The sequence below is a fragment of the Gadus macrocephalus genome, chromosome 16, assembly GCF_031168955.1.
Source record: "Gadus macrocephalus chromosome 16, ASM3116895v1".
In the NCBI taxonomy this organism is placed as follows: domain Eukaryota; kingdom Metazoa; phylum Chordata; class Actinopteri; order Gadiformes; family Gadidae; genus Gadus; species Gadus macrocephalus.
The window spans coordinates 759,281-778,792 of record NC_082397.1 but is presented as its reverse complement, the minus strand read 5'-3'; the positions used below and the strand labels follow the sequence as shown (position 1 = coordinate 778,792).

General features: G+C 43.2%; 5 protein-coding genes across 7 annotated transcripts; 2 read left to right on the top strand and 3 right to left on the bottom strand.

Moving 5' to 3' along the window:
- Positions 1 to 987: 987 nt before the first annotated feature.
- LOC132474843 (olfactory receptor 52D1-like) lies at positions 988 to 2,885 on the bottom strand. The gene has a single exon (XM_060075730.1). It carries the CDS (start codon positions 2,325 to 2,327, stop codon positions 1,392 to 1,394), a length of 936 nt encoding a protein of 311 aa, XP_059931713.1. The 5' UTR covers positions 2,328 to 2,885; the 3' UTR covers positions 988 to 1,391.
- A 1,451-nt stretch (positions 2,886 to 4,336) lies between these two features.
- Positions 4,337 to 5,197, bottom strand: LOC132474809 (putative gustatory receptor clone PTE03). The gene is given in 3 exon segments (XM_060075678.1): positions 4,337 to 4,478; positions 4,480 to 5,065; positions 5,068 to 5,197. Coding segments are annotated over 3 exon segments (858 nt in total).
- A 481-nt stretch (positions 5,198 to 5,678) lies between these two features.
- On the bottom strand, positions 5,679 to 11,113 carry LOC132474856 (glucose 1,6-bisphosphate synthase-like). 3 transcript variants are annotated; one of them, XR_009529748.1, is made up of 5 exons: positions 10,927 to 11,113; positions 9,458 to 9,644; positions 6,699 to 6,832; positions 5,941 to 6,355; positions 5,679 to 5,898 (listed from the first exon to the last, which is right to left on the bottom strand). XR_009529748.1 is itself a non-coding variant. In XM_060075742.1 (4 exons), exons 1-4 carry the CDS (start codon positions 11,037 to 11,039, stop codon positions 6,253 to 6,255), a joined length of 537 nt encoding a protein of 178 aa, XP_059931725.1. In that variant the 5' UTR covers positions 11,040 to 11,113; the 3' UTR covers positions 5,679 to 6,252. The 3 variants fall into 3 exon arrangements, 1 of the variants encoding a protein (XP_059931725.1); XR_009529749.1 differs by having other exon boundaries at positions 5,679 to 6,026; positions 6,069 to 6,355; XM_060075742.1 differs by having other exon boundaries at positions 5,679 to 6,355.
- Positions 11,114 to 13,979: 2,866 nt separating this feature from the next.
- LOC132475294 (olfactory receptor 52D1-like) lies at positions 13,980 to 14,909 on the top strand. Its single transcript, XM_060076336.1, has one exon. The coding sequence runs from the start codon at positions 13,980 to 13,982 to the stop codon at positions 14,907 to 14,909; it is 930 nt and encodes a 309-aa protein (XP_059932319.1).
- A 3,308-nt stretch (positions 14,910 to 18,217) lies between these two features.
- On the top strand, positions 18,218 to 19,512 carry LOC132475142 (olfactory receptor 11A1-like). Its single transcript, XM_060076139.1, has one exon. The coding sequence runs from the start codon at positions 18,255 to 18,257 to the stop codon at positions 19,188 to 19,190; it is 936 nt and encodes a 311-aa protein (XP_059932122.1). The 5' UTR covers positions 18,218 to 18,254; the 3' UTR covers positions 19,191 to 19,512.

Sequence of the window (19,512 nt, the reverse complement as noted above, 5' to 3'; positions counted from 1 at the left end):
TATTGAATGAAACACCAAGCTTGACAGGGATTTATTTGCTGATCAGAGGAACATGTAAAAATAATTTGTTTTCAGTTCAACCTTTATCAATAAGAAAGTGTAAATACATGTTTTGGGATTGTCCGGTTATCTCTAAGTTCTGGTTTGATGCAAACTCAGTTTTAGCGGATATACTTGATAATTTTTATGTTCCTAATCCTGTTTTTTGTCTGCTTAATGATAATTCTGATCTTTGCAGAGGTAAACCCTGCGAATATCATTTTGAACTGAATTTGCTATTGATTTATATAAAACAATTTTGAACAACTGGTTTACTCCAGATATGTGAATGAAATCATTCTGGATCCATAGCCTGGTCAACATTGTCAATCTTGAAGACACAACTGTCAGACTTAATAAGGCCCGACCAATGACTGTCCAAGCTTGGTACTCTTTCTCATCCAAGATGATCTCTTGGGATAGGGAAGACGACAGCAAGAACTAGGCAATCTTTGTTGTGATTTACCTGCTGAACATGTTTTTGTTGCTTTATGTATTGTCTTACCAACCTGATATTTTTTCTTCTTTCTTTTTCTTTTCTACTTTTCTTAATTTAACATATGACTTTTGATATGTCTGTACCCCCCCCCCCCCCACCCCCCTCCATTTGAAAAACAATAAATCATTGATCACAAAAAAGAAATTGTAATGAAACAAGTTCATACAATATTGATTTCCAAATTGTAAATCGGGATTTGGAAGTACTTTAAAACATACTGATTTAAAACCTGCAGGGAATAGTTTTGGATCCAACTAGATGAAATCAGCTAACATCATGGTTTGTGTTTCTAAACCAGTGACCACAGAAGGGTCAGTACTATGTGGAGTGGACCTTTAGACAGTTTGACTTGTCTCTACAGCTGTGGAAACCACTGGTTTACTGGGAAAGAAGGGCAAATAAAAGACAACATGAACAATATTGTATTTATTTTATTAATTCATGGTAAAAGTTGTTGTAGTTAAGTTTCAAAAGCTTCAATTTGAGGGTGACTATTTAAGGAAAACCATTGCCGTCCATTAGCTCTTAGTGGGTGAAAGTGTGAAAATTGGTTCGTAGTAGACCACATAGGCCTCTGCATGAGACCATTACGATTTTAGAATGATCCTGGCAAATTTTTGACCGATCAAGGCATCTCTTTCCTGATTGGCTAGAGGAATTCATCTTGCCTGTCTATCACATTCTCTTTTCAACTCTTAAATCTGACCTACTTCCTTTTAAGGGGAAATCACATGAATAAAGTTATGTGCGACTAGTTGCAAATAATAAAAGTAAAAAATTACCTATCCTACACAGATATGCAGGATTCACATTAAGTATTATTCATATCAATATATGTGAAGTTATTAAAGAGTTATAACTTTAACTTCTGACAGCAAAACTGATTTCTACACATCTGTCTTATTTTAGATAACCTCAGCCCATAAATGATAGGGTTAAAGATTGGTTGGATAGTGAGAAAGTACAGCGATAAAACGATACGTATTATCCTGGGAACACCGGTCATATTGAATCTACTCTGAAATATTTCAAAACAACACCCAAAAGAGAAATTGATCAGGGAGGCGATGTGGGGGCTGCAGGTACTGACTGCTTTCTGTCTGGTCTCTTTAGAACCAACGACACAAACCCTGAGGATCTTGGTGTAGGAGAAGAGGATGGGGATCAATGGAACAAAAACGGTCAGAAATGTTGCAAAAAGTCCGTAGATATTGTTAACTGTGGTAACAGAACATGCCAGTTTGACCACGTGGTAATTATGACAGTAAAGCCGATCTGTGACGTTCCCACACAGCGTTAAACGAAGATTCAGATAAAGGGGTATTATGAACTTGATAAGAGAGTACAGCCATATGAGAGCGATCAACAGAGCCACCTTGTTAGAGGTCAGCCGAGCCTTATAATGCAGAGGACAGCAGATAGCAAGGTACCTATCATAGGACATCACAGCCAGGTTACTAAACTCCACAGATGCATACGTATACAAGCAGTAGATCTGAAGGAAACACATGGATCTAGATATGGTGTGACTGTCTGAGGTGATCTGCAGCAGGAGGAATGGAAATAGACCAGTGCTACCATACAGCTGATTAACCAACAGGCTACACAGAAACACATACATAGGCTCATGTAGGCTCCTCTTCATGCAAATAGTTACAATGAGCAAAGCATTCGCAACCACAATCACAATGTACAGCATCAAAACAATCACAAAATATAAGTATTTTAGATAGCCCATGTCAAGGTAGGCAGTCAGTATGAAATATGGAAACTGGCTTGAATTGACCATGATACCTTTCACTCTCAGAAGAAGTTTGTCACAGGAGATTGGTCTATGTTCCTGTTTTAGGAATATTATTTGTCTTGTTGTCTTTTCGAAGATTGTCCCTACATGATTCTCTTCAAACTAAAAATAAGTCTCATATCTGATAATAACGTTTCTCATCTCGGACATCAGAAGACACTTTCCATCGGAACATTTAGTGTGATCCCCACACATTTACATTTAGGGCATTTAGCAGACGCTTTAATACAAAGTGACTTAGTTACAATAAGTACATTTGTCATAAAAGGTGAAACAATATATCGCTGTCGGTGCAGTAAAGATGTTCACAGAACCTAGTGCAAGTACTAACAATCTCTAGGCTAACCAATTCCCTGTATACAGCAGTGATAGCAGCTACTGCATATGCTACACAATTAAGTACTATGAATAAGTACAACAAGTGCGTACAATAAGTGTGGATACATTAAGTAACCGCCACACACTTACCACTCCCTCTCTGAGCCTAGAACATGACTTCACATCGATAAAACTGTTTTAACAGTTTCTGCTTTAACCAGGACCTCCAGTCCATCAGACTGAGCTAAGGCTCACCTCTCCTCCTTAAAGCATCTCTCAACACCAGAAACCATGGGAGCAGGACCTCTGACATCATCAACAAAGGACCCAATGGAACCAGCTACATCTTTTAGACGCACACATTGAGGCATAACTTCTTTATTAACATTTTATTACAGCTATTAATGCTGAAAACAGATATTTCACACAGCTGTATTTAACTAAAAGTCTCATCATCATTAATCAGTGGAGTGCTGCATGCAGTGCTGAACTATTGTTCTTCTTAAGTTTTATTCTTTCTTTAAAGTTGTTCGGATTCAAATGCTACCACTTGAGCGTCACTATGTAAGGAATGCCGAAGGCCTTCCACTATCTTTTAGTAATCTCCAATTCAAAGAAGCCAACATAAAACAGAAGAAATGCTTGTATCTCACCAATAAAATTACCACAAATGAAAATCTTAGGTTAATGCAATATAAATTGATGACCAGAATATACTGCACTAGAGATAAATCACACACGTTTTATTCGGACTCCTCTGACCAGTTTGTGAAGTGTGGCTCTCTAGACTCCCACATGCACCCCTTTTGGCATTGTATGAAAGTGAACAAAAGATGGAAGGAAATCCAAGAATGGACATCAAGTATTTGTAAAACAAAACTGCAGTTTTCAGCTCAGCTGTGTATTTTTCAGAATCCCGAGGGTGTAAGGTACCCTAAGGGATGGCAGATTAGGTTTTCTTCCCTTGTTTATAAGAAGCTCATCTTAAAAAAAATGGAAAGAAGCAGAGGCACCTACATTAAAGAGCAGGAAAGAACTTATGAAATATTGTTTAACCATAGAAAATACATTGTTTGAGGATATCAATAGAACAAAACAATTTAATGAACTATGGAAACACATTTATGAGGCACTGTGAGAAATAATGCTTGTGGCATCGCTAGGAAAGGTGGGGAACTACAGTGTGTGTGTGTGTGTGTGTGTGTGTGTGTGTGTGTGTGTGTGTGTGTGTGTGTGTGTGTGTGTGTGTGTGTGTGTGTGTGAACATGCAATCAAATTACTGATTATTTTCTGCATTTTATCAAACAGTGAACAACATATACACTTGTGCTTTTTTTTTCTCTTATTTCTTGTCTATTTTGTTTATTTGCTTGTTCTTAAAAAAACAACTTAAATCAAACAAAAAGAATTATACAAAAAAAAGAATTATCCTGGCTCATTTTTAACCAATAAAGGCGTCTCTTTCCTGATTGGCTAGAGGAATTCATCTTGCCTGTCTATCACATTCTCTTAACAACTCTTAAATTTAACCTACTACACCTTTTAAGGGGAAATCACATGAATAAAGTTATGTGCGACTTGTTGCAAATAATAAAAGTAAAAAATGACCTAAATATGTAGGGGTTAGGATTAGGTATTATACATCTAATACATATGTAGATATCAAAAAGAGATAACTATATCTTCTTATGGAAAAACTGATTTCTACAAATCTGTCTTATTTTAGATAACCTCAGTCCATAAATTATAGGGTTAAAGAGTCCTTGGATTGTTACAAAGTACAGCGATAAAACAATACGCAATATCCTGGGAACAGATCAGTAAGGAGGCGATGTGGGGGGTGCAGGTACTGACTGCTTTCTGTCTGGTCTCTTTAGAACCAACGACACAAACCCTGAGGATCTTGGTGTAGGAGAACAGGATGGGGATCAATGGAACCCCAATGGTCACAAATGATGCAAAAAGACCCCAGACATTGTTTACTGTGGTGTCAGAACACGCGAGTTTGGTCACATAGTAGATCTGACAGTATAGTCGGTCTATGACGTTCCCACAGAGTTTTAAACGGAAAGTCAGAAAAGTAGAAACTAGGAACTTGATAAGAGAGTACAGCCATACGAGAACGATGAGCAGAGCCACCTTGTTAGAGGTCAGCCGAGCCTTATAATGCAGAGGACAGCAGATAGCAAGGTACCTATCATAGGACATCACAGCCAGGTTACTAAACTCCACAGTGGCATAGGTGTACAAGCAGTAGATCTGAAGGAAACATATGGATCTAGATATGGTGTGAGTGTCTGAGGTGATCTGCAGCAGGAGGAATGGAAATAGACCAGCACTACCATACAGTTCATTAACCAACAGGCTACACAGAAACACATACATAGGCTCATACAAATAGTTACAATGAGCAAAGCATTCGCAACCACAATCACAATGTACAACATCAAAACAATCACAAAATATAAGTACTTCAGATAGCCCATGTCCAGGTAGGCAGTCAGTATGAAATATGGAATCTGGCTTGAATTGACCATGATACCTTTCACTCTCAGAAGAAGTTCATCACAGGAGATTATTGAGCATTCGTTCCTGTTATAGGAGTATTATTCGTCTTGTTGTCTTTAGAAGAATGTCCCTACATTGATCACTTCAAGTTACAAACAAGACCCCCATCATATTTCTGAAGACACTTTCCATCAGATCATTTAGTGTGATCCCAACACCTGACTGCCACACACTTACCACTCCCTCTCTGAGCCTAGAACATGACCTCACATCTTTAAAACTGTTTCAAATGACAGAGGGAAGATGTAGCAGACATTGTGGCCTCTGGTCTCACCAGAACCTCCAGTCCGTCAGACTGAGCTAAGGCTCTCCTCTGCTCCTATAAAGCTTCTCTCAGCCCCAGGAACCATGGGAGCAGGACCTCTGACATCATCAACAAAGGACCAAATGGAACTAGTTACATTTTTTACGAGTACACATTGATGCATATTTTCTGTATTAGGGTAAGACCCCACATTGACCAGCGATCTAAACAACAGCCCAGCGCTCGCCTTGTGCTTTAGATATGTACATAGAAAAATAAATAAGCCTTTCAGACAGTCTGAGGCAGGAGGGGAACTAGAGGGACAGCTAGAGCAGCGCTACGGCAAACACAACACCACCATGAGGAGGTGGAGGAGGGACTCTGACTACATCAGGACCCTGAAGGAGGTGGAGGAGGGCTCTGTGACTACATCAGGACCCTGAAGGAGGTGGAGGAGGGCTCTGTGACTACATCAGGACCCTGAAGGAGGTGGAGGAGGGAGAGGGACTCTGACTACATCAGGACCCTGAAGGAGGTGGAGGAGGGCTCTGTGACTACATCAGGACCCTGAAGGAGGTGGAGGAGGGCTCTGTGACTACATCAGGACCCTGAAGGAGGTGGAGGAGGGCTCTGTGACTACATCAGGACCCTGAAGGTTTACCTGCTCTATGAGCCCAGTGCTATTATAATCCTTCAGCCTCACAGGGAGGGGAGAGACACAGAGACACACAGACAGACACACACACAGACATAGAGAGACAGAGACAGAGAGAGATACGATCAGGCTAATCGGCCAATCAGGAGGTTCTTCTCAGGCTCCAGGAGTTCCGCCACCAGAACTCGAGTCACCTCCTCGAGTTCCGCCTCCAAACAAGACAGCACCCTGCAGGGGGGGGGGGTGAGAGAGAGGGGTGAGAGAGAGGGCCGAGAGAAAGAAGTGAGAGAGAGGGGTCAGGAAAATATTAACCCTCGGACCAGAAATAAGCCAAACTGTTTATCATGTCCTAGTGAACTGTATATTGCGTCCTAGTGAACTGTAATAACTGTAATGGTGAGCAGTTTATCGTGTCCTAGTGAACTGTATATTGTGTCCTAGTGAGCTGTTTAACCTAGGGAACGGTTCATCGTGTACTAGTGAACTGTTAAACGTGTCCTAGAGAACTGTAATAGGTGTAATAGTGAACGGTTTATAACTGTAATGACCGCACTAGTGACAGACGGCTCACCTTTCTCCGGGCTCAGCGCAGAACTCGGAGTAGTATTTGATCTTGGGCTCGGTTCCACTGGTCCTCAGCGTTGCTCGGATACCGTTAGCTAAAGTGAAGCTTATCATCTGGCTGCTCTTCGTGACTGGAAGCGTCTGGAATGGAAGACGACAGGGTTAGGTCTATCTGGCCTGAAGCTACGCTCGACCAGACCGCTCCCAGAGGTTGACTTAACCACTTAACAAATCCCGCCGGCGGGCAAGTTTTCATTACACCAGCCCTTCCCCTGCAACATGCTGGGTCAATTTTCGGCATCATACAGTTGAGTGTTATGGTCATGTCATACACCGTTTGAAAGCTTAGAATCTCAGGAATGTCATCCAATGTCAACCATATGGTGGAATAAATATGTTTAGCAAATATAGATCAAAAATATCCTAGTGTCTTAGGTCAAAATAGCCCCCCTCACCTTCCTCCTCCCTTGGTGCATTCTAACTTTATCGTCGTTGTGGATATCCTTAGCAATGAGTTGATACTTCATGTTGGGTCTTGAAATGTTCATAAGAGTCCGCAGAAACCGGATATCAATATTATTTTAGTGTAATTACACTGTGTATATGCACAAGCCATCTTATACAAAGCAGCCGAAAAATAGAAAACCGAAACGCTACTATGTTGTTTTGTAGAAAACTGCGATTCAGGGTTTAAATTCCGCTAATGTCGTCTGATTCATTGAATCCACTGTGTTCGCCAAGGTCTCTCGGTGACATAGAGCCCTCCCACATGTCTGTAAGATCAATACTTCCTTGTTTACAAGCCTTACAAGCCAATGAGGCGATCACTATCAAAACGGGGCATGTATACTTTGATTGACAGCTACACCAGCAGACAGCAAAGGTCGGGGACGGGCCTTAGATATCCTAATAGACAATGAAAATACCTTTCTGATGATATCCAGCATGTCAATCAACGTCTCACGTGTGGTTGAGCAAACAAATGCGCAAGGGGCGTGCGTAAACTAGCAGGCTCTTCCCCAGAGTTGGATAGCTAAATTTTTTATTTTTGTGTGATTATACCTGCCTCATTACATATCAGAACATCTGGTATGCTATCTAAATGGTTCAAAAGAAAGCCCAGAGGGTAACCTTTCATTTGAGACCAAGATTATGCTTCTACATGTTTGGGTTCACTTTTGTTTACAGTATGCATTTTGGGTAGCCAAAGGTCTTTTTTGGAGTCTACAAAAGGACCCTGACCAGAACGAATGGACATATCATTACATAAAAGGAGCTGGAGGCTTCATCTTTTATGCTTTGTTGATCTGCTTTTAAACAAAGCATCACAAGACCTAGGGCTAGGGCTCAGTAGTGTTTCCAAGGGATATGGAGTTACCCAGGGTACTACAATCAGCTTGGTTTTGGAGTTGTGTGTAACCGGCCGGCAGGAAAAACAATATTGTAGTCTTCCCAGCACTGTGAGAGTACATTATACAGTTATTCTTAGAATGTCATCAAATTCTACAGGTTCTCAGCTTTCCAAAGAGACCAAGCATGTGATTAGAGGTCATACTATGAAGGAGCAGTGCTCTCTAGAGTAGGCCCAGTGCAAAAACAAAAAAATGGCCAAAAATGGCCCGAAGACTAAGTGGTTAAAGATTGCCGTCAGGATGTAAAGAAAATAAATTCCTATCCTAGTTATAAAGGAAAAAACAGGTTCAAAATGGATCAGCCATTTGAGAATATAAGAGATAATGTCTTTATACATGTCTTAAAAGAAAAAAGCAGCCTTCAACATCAAATCAACTACAGGAAAAAAACAAAAGACAGGAATACAGAAAACATAGAACTAGAATTAAACTACATAAAGCATACCACTAGAATTAAACTACAGAAAGCATACCACTAGAATTAAACTACAGAACGCATAACACTAGAATTAAACTACAGAAAGCATACCACTAGAATTAAACTACAGAAAGCATAACACTAGAAATAAACTACAGAAAGCATACCACTAGAATTAAACTACAGAAAGCATAATATTAGAAATAAACTACAGAAAGCATAACACTAGGATTAAACTACAGAAAGCATACCACTAGAATTAAACTACAGAAAGCATACAACTAGAATTAAACTACAGAAAGCATACCACTAGAATTAAACTACAGAAAGCATAATATTAGAAATAAACTACAGAAAGCATAACACTAGGATTAAACTACAGAAAGCATACCACTAGAATTAAACTACAGAAAGCATAACACTAGAAATAAACTACAGAAAGCAAAACACTAGAATTAAACTACAGAAAGCATACCACTAGAATTCAACTATAGGAAGCATAATATTAGAAATAAACTACAGAAAACATAACACTAGGATTAAACTACAGAAAGCATAACACTAGAAATAAACTACAGAAAGCATAACACTAGAATTAAACTACAGAAAGCATACCACTAGAATTAAACTACAGAAAGCATACCACTAGAATTAAACTACAGAAAGCATACCACTAGAATTAAACTACAGAAAGCATACCACTAGAATGAAACTACAGAAAGCATACCACTAGAATTAAACTACAGAAAGCATACCACTAGAATTAAACTACAGAAAGCATACCACTAGAATTAAACTACAGAAAGCATAATATTAGAATGAAACTACAGAAATCGTAACACTATATCAGCTATATCCAGCTGGAGGAAACATAACACTACTTTCAAACTACAGAACCATTTAAATTCCAAACTACAGCCATGAGGAGACGCTTACACATCTGTGGTCTGGTTGGCTGCTGTCGTAACCCACGGTAACATCCCGGACGCAGACGACCCGGTGACCGGCGCAGGAGCGCGGGTACGAGCCGTCCTCGTAGCTCCGGATCCGACTGAAGATGCGGAGAACGGTCGGGGCGTGGTCACACAGCAGGTAGGACGTCCTGGACACGTGGAACCCGTACCTGGAGAGAGAGGCAGCAGGTAACGCACACTACACACACTGTGACACAACACACACTGTTAGACACTCTGCACACACTGTTACACAACACACACTGTTAGACACTCTGCACACACTGTTACACAACACCCACCATTACACACAGAGTTACACAACGCCCACCATTACACACAGAGTTACACAACGCCCACCATTACACACAGAGTTACACAACGCCCACCATTACACACAGAGTTACACAACGCCCACCATTACACACAGAGTTACACAACGCCCACCATTACACACAGTTACACAACGCCCACCATTACACACAGAGTTACACAACGCCCACCATTACACACTGTTACACAACACCCACCATTACACACAGAGTTACACAACGCCCACCATTACACACAGAGTTACACAACGCCCACCATTACACACAGAGTTACACAACGCCCACCATTACACACAGAGTTACACAACGCCCACCATTACACACAGAGTTACACAACGCCCACCATTACACACAGTTACACAACGCCCACCATTACACACAGAGTTACACAACGCCCACCATTACACACTGTTACACAACGCCCACCATTACACACAGTTACACAACGCCCACCATTACACACAGAGTTACACAACGCCCACCGTTACACACAGAGTTACACAACGCCCACCATTACACACAGTTACACAACACCCACCATTACACACAGTTACACAACGCCCACCATTACACACAGTTACACAACACCCACCATTACACACAGTTACACAACGCCCACCGTTACACACAGAGTTACACAACGCCCACCGTTACACACAGAGTTACACAACGCCCACCGTTACACACAGTTACACAACACCCACCATTACACACAGAGTTACACAACACCCACCGTTACACACAGAGTTACACAACGCCCACCATTACACACAGAGTTACACAACACCCACCATTACACACAGAGTTACACAACGCCCACCGTTACACACAGTTACACAACGCCCACCGTTACACACACAGTTACACAACGCCCACCGTTACACACAGTTACACAACGCCCACCATTACACACAGTTACACAACGCCCACCGTTACACACAGTTACACAACGCCCACCGTTACACACAGAGTTACACAACACCCACCATTACACACAGTTACACAACGCCCACCGTTACACACAGTTACACAACGCCCACCGTTACACACAGTTACACAACGCCCACCGTTACACACAGTTACACAACGCCCACCATTACACACACCGTGTGGTGCGTACCTCTGGTAGATGGAGTGCAGCTGCTGGGTGAGGCTGAGCTGCTTGGTCTGCAGGTAGGAGCTCATCTCTGCCACCACCACGGCCGCACTCACCCCGTCCTTATCAGGAACCATGGCCCCGCACAGGAACCCTGCAGCACACTGCAGTGAGACCCCCAGTACCAATACCACCACACTGCAGTGAGACCCCCAGTACCAATACCACCACACTGCAGTGAGACCCCCAGTACCACCACCACCACACTGCAGTGAGACCCCCAGTACCAATACCACCACACTGCAGTGAGACCCCCAGTACCAATACCACCACACTGCAGTGAGACCCCCAGTACCACCACCACCACACTGCAGTGAGACCCCCAGTACCAATACCACCACACTGCAGTGAGACCCCCAGTACCAATACCACCACACTGCAGTGAGACCCCCAGTACCAATACCACCACACTGCAGTGAGACCCCCAGTACCACCACCACCACACTGCAGTGAGACCCCCAGTACCAATACCACCACACTGCAGTGAGACCCCCAGTACCACCACCACACTGCAGTGAGACCCCCAGTACCACCACCACCACACTGCAGTGAGACCCCCAGTACCACCACCACCACACTGCAGTGAGACCCCCAGTACCACCACCACCACACTGCAGTGAGACTCCCAGTACCACCACCACCACACTGCAGTGAGACCCCCAGTACCAATACCACCACACTGCAGTGAGACCCCCAGTACCAATACCACCACACTGCAGTGAGACCCCCAGTACCACCACCACCACACTGCAGTGAGACCCCCAGTACCAATACCACCACACTGCAGTGAGACCCCCAGTACCACCACCACCACACTGCAGTGAGACCCCCAGTACCAATACCACCACACTGCAGTGAGACCCCCAGTACCAATACCACCACACTGCAGTGAGACCCCCAGTACCAATACCACCACACTGCAGTGAGACCCCCAGTACCAATACCACCACACTGCAGTGAGACCCCCAGTACCACCCCCACCACACTGCAGTGAGACCCCCAGTACCAATACCACCACACTGCAGTGAGACCCCCAGTACCAATACCACCACACTGCAGTGAGACCCCCAGTACCACCACCACCACTGCAGTGAGACCCCCAGTACCACCACCACCACACTGCAGTGAGACCCCCAGTACCACCCCCACCACACTGCAGTGAGACCCCCAGTACCACCACCACACTGCAGTGAGACCCCCAGTACCAATACCACCACACTGCAGTGAGACCCCCAGTACCAATACCACCACACTGCAGTGAGACCCCCAGTACCAATACCACCACACTGCAGTGAGACCCCCAGTACCAATACCACCACACTGCAGTGAGACCCCCAGTACCAATACCACCACACTGCAGTGAGACCCCCAGTACCAATACTACCACACTGCAGTGAGACCCCCAGTACCACCACCACCACACTGCAGTGAGACCCCCAGTACCACCACCACACTGCAGTGAGACCCCCAGTACCAATACAACCACACTGCAGTGAGACCCCCAGTACCAATACCACCACACTGCAGTGAGACCCCCAGTACCACCACCACCACACTGCAGTGAGACCCCCAGTACCAATACCACCACACTGCAGTGAGACCACCAGTACCAATACCACCACACTGCAGTGAGACCCCCAGTACCACCACCACACTGCAGTGAGACCCCCAGTACCACCACCACCACACTGCAGTGAGACCCCCAGTACCAATACCACCACACTGCAGTGAGACCCCCAGTACCAATACCACCACACTGCAGTGAGACCCCCAGTACCACCACCACCACACTGCAGTGAGACCCCCAGTACCACCACCACCACACTGCAGTGAGACCCCCAGTACCACCACCACCACACTGCAGTGAGACCCCCAGTACCACCACCACACTGCAGTGAGACCCCCAGTACCACCACCACACTGCAGTGAGACCCCCAGTACCAATACCACCACACTGCAGTGAGACCCCCAGTACCACCACCACCACACTGCAGTGAGACCCCCAGTACCACCACACTGCAGTGAGACCCCCAGTACCAATACCACCACACTGCAGTGAGACCCCCAGTACCACCAAGGAAGAGGAGGGTTCCACAGAGAGGTGGGGCTGTAAACGAGGAAGAGGAGGGTTCCCCAGAGAGGTGGGGTCTGTAAACGAGGAAGAGGAGGGTTCCACAGAGAGGTGGGGCTGTAAACGAGGAAGAGGAGGGTTCCACAGAGAGGTGGGGCTGTAAACGAGGAAGAGGAGGGTTCCACAGAGAGGTGAGGCTGTAAACGAGGAAGAGGAGGGTTCCACAGAGAGGTGGGGCTGTAAACGAGGAAGAGGAGGGTTCCACAGAGATGTGGGGGCTGTAAACGAGGAAGAGGAGGGTTCCATTGTTTCCTCCAATAACACATCGAGAAGAGCAGCAAATTAATTATATCTTTATATGTTCAATATGTGATTATGTACAATAAGAAGTAGTTTTTAGTACTATCAGAAGTTATTATTATAGTCTTTGGTAAAGTAGTTAAGAATTTACAAAAACAAGGATCAAATAGTACAGAAACAATATTTCATCTTTTGATGTTCCCCAGGCGTGAGATGTAGGTCATTCTGATTTATCACCACAAGCCACAAATGTGCACGTGTAAAATATGTAGCAGGTTCCAGTTGGTCCCTGGTTGATGATGTCAGAGGTCCTGCTCCCATGGTTCCTGGGGCTGAGAGAAGCTTTATAGGAGCAGAGGAGAGCCTTAGCTCAGTCTGATGGACTGGAGGTCCTGGTTAGACCAGAGGCCACAATGTCTGCTACATCTTCCCTCTGTCATTTGAAACAGGTTTAAAGATGTGAGGTCATGTTCTAGGCTCAGAGAGGGAGTGGTAAGCGTGTGGCAGTCAGGTGTTGGGATCACACTGATAGAAAGTGTCCTCTGATGTCCAAGATGAGAGACGTTATCAGATATGGGCCTTATTTTTCAGTTTGAAGGAATGAATGTAAAATACCAATCTTTTGTGATTAACTCAGTAAGTTATCATGGTCAATTCAAGCCAGTTTCCATATTTCATACTGACTGAATACCTGGGCATGGGCTATCTGAAGTACTTATATTTTGTGATTGTTTTGATGCTGTACATTGTGATTGTGGTTGCGAATGCTTTGCTCATTGTAACTATTTGTATGAAGAGGAGCCTACATGAGCCTATGTATGTGTTTCTGTGTAGCCTGTTGGTTAATCAGCTGTATGGTAGTGCTGGTCTATTTCCATTCCTCCTGCTGCAGATCACCTCAGACACTCACACCATATCTAGATCCATATGTTTCCTTCAGATCTACTGCTTGTACACCTATGTATCTGTGGAGTTTAGTAACCTGGCTGTGATGTCCTATGATAGGTACCTTGCTATCTGCTGTCCTCTGCATTATAAGGCTCGGCTGACCTCTAACAAGGTGGCTCTGCTCATCGCTCTCGTATGGCTGTACTCTCTTATCAAGTTCCTAATTTCTCTATTTCTGACTTTCCGTTTAAAACTCTGTGGGAACGTCATGGGCCGACTATACTGTCAGAACTACTATGTGACCAAACTCGCGTGTTCTGACACCACAGTAAATAATATTTGGGGAATTGTTACAACATTTCTGACAATTTTTGTTCCATTGATCCCCATCCTGTTCTCCTACACCAAGATCCTCAGGGTTTGTGCCATTGGTTCTAAAGAGACCAGACAGAAAGCAGTCAGTACCTGCAGCCCCCACATCGCCTCCCTGATCAATTTCTCTTTTGGGTGTTGTTTTGAAATATTTCAGAGTAGATTCAATATGACCGGTGTTCCCAGGATAATACGTATCGTTTTATCGCTGTACTTTCTCACCATCCAACCAATCTTTAACCCTATCATTTATGGGCTGAGGTTATCTAAAATAAGACAGATGTGTAGAAATCAGTTTTGCTGCAAGAAGTTATAGTTATTGGTTTGTCATAACTTCACATATATTGATCAGAATGATACTTAATGTGAATCCCACATATTTGTGTAGGATAGGTCACTTTTGTACATTTATTATTTGCAATTAGTTTCACGCAACTTTATGTCCATGATTTTGCCTTAAAAGGTGTAGTAGGTCAGATTTAAGAGTTGTAAAGAGAATATGATAGACAGGCAAAATAAATGCCTCTAGCAAATCAGGAAAGAGATGCCCGTAAATTAGCCCGTATCAGTCTTAAATGGTAATGGTCTCATAGCCGTTAATGTCAACTAGAACAAAAAAAACACAATTTCATCCACTAAGGGCTAATGGATGGCTATGGCATTCCTTAAATAGTCAGGCTGAAATTGTAGCTTTGGAAACTGAACTACAACCTGATTAACCATGTATTAATAAAATAAATACAATATTGTTCATGTTGTCTTATATTTTACCCTTTTCTCCTAGTAAACCAGTGTTTTTCACAGCGGTAGGCACAAGTCAAACTTACTATAGATCCACTCCAAATAGTACTGACCCTTCTGTTGTCACTGGATTGGAGACACAAACCAAGATGTTAGCTGATTTCATATGTTTGCCTGGATCAAAAACCATAAACCACACAAATCCCTGTTTTTAAATATGTATATTTTGAAGAACTTCAAAATCTTGATTTGCAATTTGGAAATGAGACATTATCACATGAACTTGTTTCATTTACAATTTCTTATTGATAAAGGTTGAACTGAACAAACATTTTTTACATGTTCCTCTGGTCAACAAATTAATATCTGTCAAGCTTGGTGTGTCATTCGATATGGCTTAGTGCTCCATTGTTGGTCCCTCCGTCTAAACATGCTTCCACTGGCTTGTATAATCCAGAATTATACAACTAATATGTTGAGTTTATGCTGACCGTCTACCATTTAAATCGCATGATGATTCCCATGGACCTGTGGCATGTTCAACACCAGGTCATGGATCAATAGCATGTTCAACACCAGGTCATGGACTGATAGCATGTTCAACACCAGGTCATGGACTGATAGCATGTTCAACACCAGGTCATGGACCTATAGCATGTCAAACACCAGGTTTGAAATATAATTAGCAATAACATTAGCATAAGGTTAGGGAGAGGATGAAGGTTAGGGTTAGTCAGTTAAAGGGCAACTTCACCCATTTCACTTAAGCTTTGTATCGTTAGAAACCCACTCATATTTTTTAATCGTCGAGCATCATTCCCTTATTTTCTGGAGAGACTGGAGAGATCCGTTTCAATCTCCAACACTTCCTGTTTACAATGACGCAATATGACGATTTTTGCGTACAAGAAAATAGGAAGTGTAAGAGGGGATGATTCTCGTAAGACTACAACCACTAGTCCCCCTCTAGGGGGTGGGACCCACTGACGCTACAGACCTATTAGAGCAGTGCCAGTGGGTGGGACTTCACCAGCAGAAACTAACATCCACAGCGTCTGAAGCTAAGCTAATAAACAGAGGCTGTTGATAAATCTGAAGTACAATGGCGGAGGGTACTGGATCTGACATAGGAGATGGCACCATGCAAAAGTTCACCATTTCAAAAGAAATACAAACAAGGACTACCGTATTTTCCGCACTATAAGGCGCACCGGATTATAAGGCGCATCTTCAATGAATGGCCAATTTTAGAACTGTTCATGTAGGCGCACCGGATTATAAAGCGCATAGAATAGAAGATACTGCAGTCAAACGTTTGACTGGGGTTGCGTTATGCATCGGCTAGATGGAGCTGTGCTAAAGGGAATGTCAACAAAACAGTCAGATAAAGTCAAACTTTATTAAGCGTTCTGACAACTCTGTTCACTCCTATGGTAACGATGTTCAAACGTTAATGTGCATATTAACAACATCTCCCAGCCTTGTTCAGTTGTAAACACGTAAAAGAAACACAGTCTGATACCGCTAATTCAAACGTTAGTGCATAACTCAACATTGTTCAGATACGTATAACGCGTAAAGCTCACTTTTTCCCGTTCATTCCCCGTCCACGAATCCCTCGAACTCTTCTTCTTCAGTGTCCGAATTGAACAGTTGGGCGAGTACGGCCTCCAACATGCCCGGATCCCTCTCGTCATTATCCGAGTCAGTGTCGCTGCTGTTGACTGGCAGTTCAGTGATTATTCCTGCCTTCGTGAAAGCTCGGACCACAGTTGAGACTGTTATATCAGCCCAGGCATCCACGATCCATTGGCAGATAGTGGCGTAAGTCGCCTGGCGCTGTCTCCCCGTCTTGGTGAACGTGTGTTCGCCTTCTAAGGCCCCGTCCACACGAAGCCGATTTTTTGGTGAAACCGCATAAGTCTTGTCCGTTCGGCCAACCGTCCAGACGGGGCCGGCGAATCCGGTAATTCACTGAGTTCACCAACTAATACCCCTTCACTAGAAATGTGTGTGAAATGATTTTCAAGCAGTCTTGCGGTATCAGGAACAGCGAGGTGTCCGATAGGCGGAGATCTAGATCAGTGGGAGTGGCCAGCGAAGCTGTGCATCGTGGTGCATGGTGGGAGTTGTCTTCAATCCAGAAGCGCCAAAAAGTCACTTTCTGCCTTTTCTCGGTCAAGACGGCACCAAATTTGAATTTTATTTTATTATTCGACTACATATAGGACCCAATTTCAATACATATTCATGCCTCCACCGGTGAAATGCTCCTTTAAGGTTAACGCCCAGAGCGAACAAATATAGCTATTTTTTAGAGGTATATTTATCATAAAATCATACGTATAACTTAGAATCAATGATAACACTTGAAGTCGAACACAGCTGTGTTAAATATAGTTTTTTAAGAGTAATTGCTGTAATATAAAAGTTAATAAAGAAGTTATGCACCAATGCACGTGTAAAAGATGTAGCAGGTTCCAGTTGGTCCCTGGTTGATGATGTCAGAGGTCCTGCTCCCATGGTTTCTGGGGCTGAGAGAAGCTTTATAGGAGCAGAGGAGAGCCTTAGCTCAGTCTGACGGACTGGAGGTCCTGGTTAAACCAGAGGCCACAATGTCTATTACATCTTCCCTCTTTCATTTGAAACAGTTTTAACGATGTGGAGGTCATGTTCTAGGCTCAGAGAGGGAGTGGTAAGTGTGTGGCAGTCAGGTGTTGGGATCACACTAAATGTTCACATGGAAAGTGTCCTCTGATGTCCAAGATGAGAGACGTTATCAGATATGAGTCTTTTTTTTCAGCTTGAAGGAATTAATGTAGGAATATTCTTCTCATTGATAACCACACGAACATTTGTCCTTAAACCGGAACAAAGGCTAATCTCCTGTGATAAATCTCTTCTGAGAGTGAAAGTTATCATGGTCAATTCAAGCCAGATTCCATATTTCATACTGACTGCCTACCTGGACATGGGCTATCTGAAGTACTTATATTTTGTGATTGTTTTGATGCTGTACATTGTGATTGTGGTTGCAAATGCTTTTCTCATTGTAACTATTTGTATGAAGAGGAGCCTACATGAGCCTATGTATGTGTTTCTGTGTAGCCTGTTGGTTAATCAGCTGTATGGTAGTGCTGGTCTATTTCCATTCCTCCTGCTGCAGATCACCTCAGACAGTCACACCATATCTAGATCCATGTGTTTCCTTCAGATCTACTGCTTGTACACGTATGCATCGGTGGAGTTTTGTAACCTGGCTGTGATGTCCTATGATAGGTACCTTGCTATCTGCTGTCCTCTGCATTATAAGGCTCGGCTGACCTCTAACAAGGTGGCTCTGTTGATCGCTCTCGTATGGCTGTACTCTTTTATCAAGTTCCTAATAACTCTTTGTCTGAATCTCCGTCTAAAGCTCTGTGGGAATGTCATAGACCGGCTATTTTGCTTCAACTACGATGTTGTCTTGCTGGCGTGTTCTGATACCACACTAAATAATATCTATGGGCTTTATGGAATATTTCTGAGTGTATTAGTTCCTCTCATCCCCATCCTGTTCTCCTACACCAAGATCCTCAGGGTTTGTGTTGTTGGTTCTAAAGAGACCAGACAGAAAGCAGTCAGTACCTGCACCCCCCACATCGCCTCCCTGATCAATTTCTCTTTTGGGTGTTGTTTTGAAATATTTCAGAGTAGATTCAATGTGACAAGTGTTCCCAGGATAATACGTATTGTTTTATCGCTGTACTTGGTAACCATCCAAGGACTCTTTAACCCTATTATTTATGGACTGAGGTTATCGAAAATAAGACAGATCTGTGGCAATCACTTTTGCTCTAAGAAGGTATTGTTATAATTTTTTACTAACTTCAAATATACTGATATGAATGATATTTAATGTGAATCTACCTATTTGTGCATGATCTGTCATTTTCTAGTTTTATTATTTGCACGTAACATTATGTCTATAAATTCCCCTCAAAAGTTGTTGTGGGTCGTATTTAAAAGTTAGAGAGCACAAGAGGGCGTGGTTTAGAAAGAATGAAATGCAAAAAAAAATATTATTTTCTGCGCGATTTAGAAGTGTTGCAATCACACACATGTGGTGGAGTTATGATAAGGCTGTGTGCACAAACGTGATGGACAGGCAGGTTGGATCCCCCTAACCAATCGGGAAT

What these genes read in the sequence shown, in the direction of transcription:
- LOC132475294 (XM_060076336.1), top strand. Translation starts at nt 13,980, where the DNA reads ATGGTCAATTCAAGCCAGTTTCCATATTTCATACTGACTGAATACCTG.
- LOC132475142 (XM_060076139.1), top strand. Translation starts at nt 18,255, where the DNA reads ATGGTCAATTCAAGCCAGATTCCATATTTCATACTGACTGCCTACCTG.
- LOC132474843 (XM_060075730.1), bottom strand. Translation starts at nt 2,327, where the DNA reads ATGGTCAATTCAAGCCAGTTTCCATATTTCATACTGACTGCCTACCTT.
- LOC132474856 (XM_060075742.1), bottom strand. Translation starts at nt 11,039, where the DNA reads ATGGTTCCTGATAAGGACGGGGTGAGTGCGGCCGTGGTGGTGGCAGAG. An exon ending in GCCAACCAGACCACAGATGT is followed by an intron (nt 6,833 to 9,457) that starts GTAAGCGTCTCC and finishes CTTCCATTCCAG; the next exon opens with ACGCTTCCAGTCACGAAGAG. An exon ending in TGCGCTGAGCCCGGAGAAAG is followed by an intron (nt 6,356 to 6,698) that starts GTGAGCCGTCTG and finishes CCCCCCCTGCAG; the next exon opens with GGTGCTGTCTTGTTTGGAGG.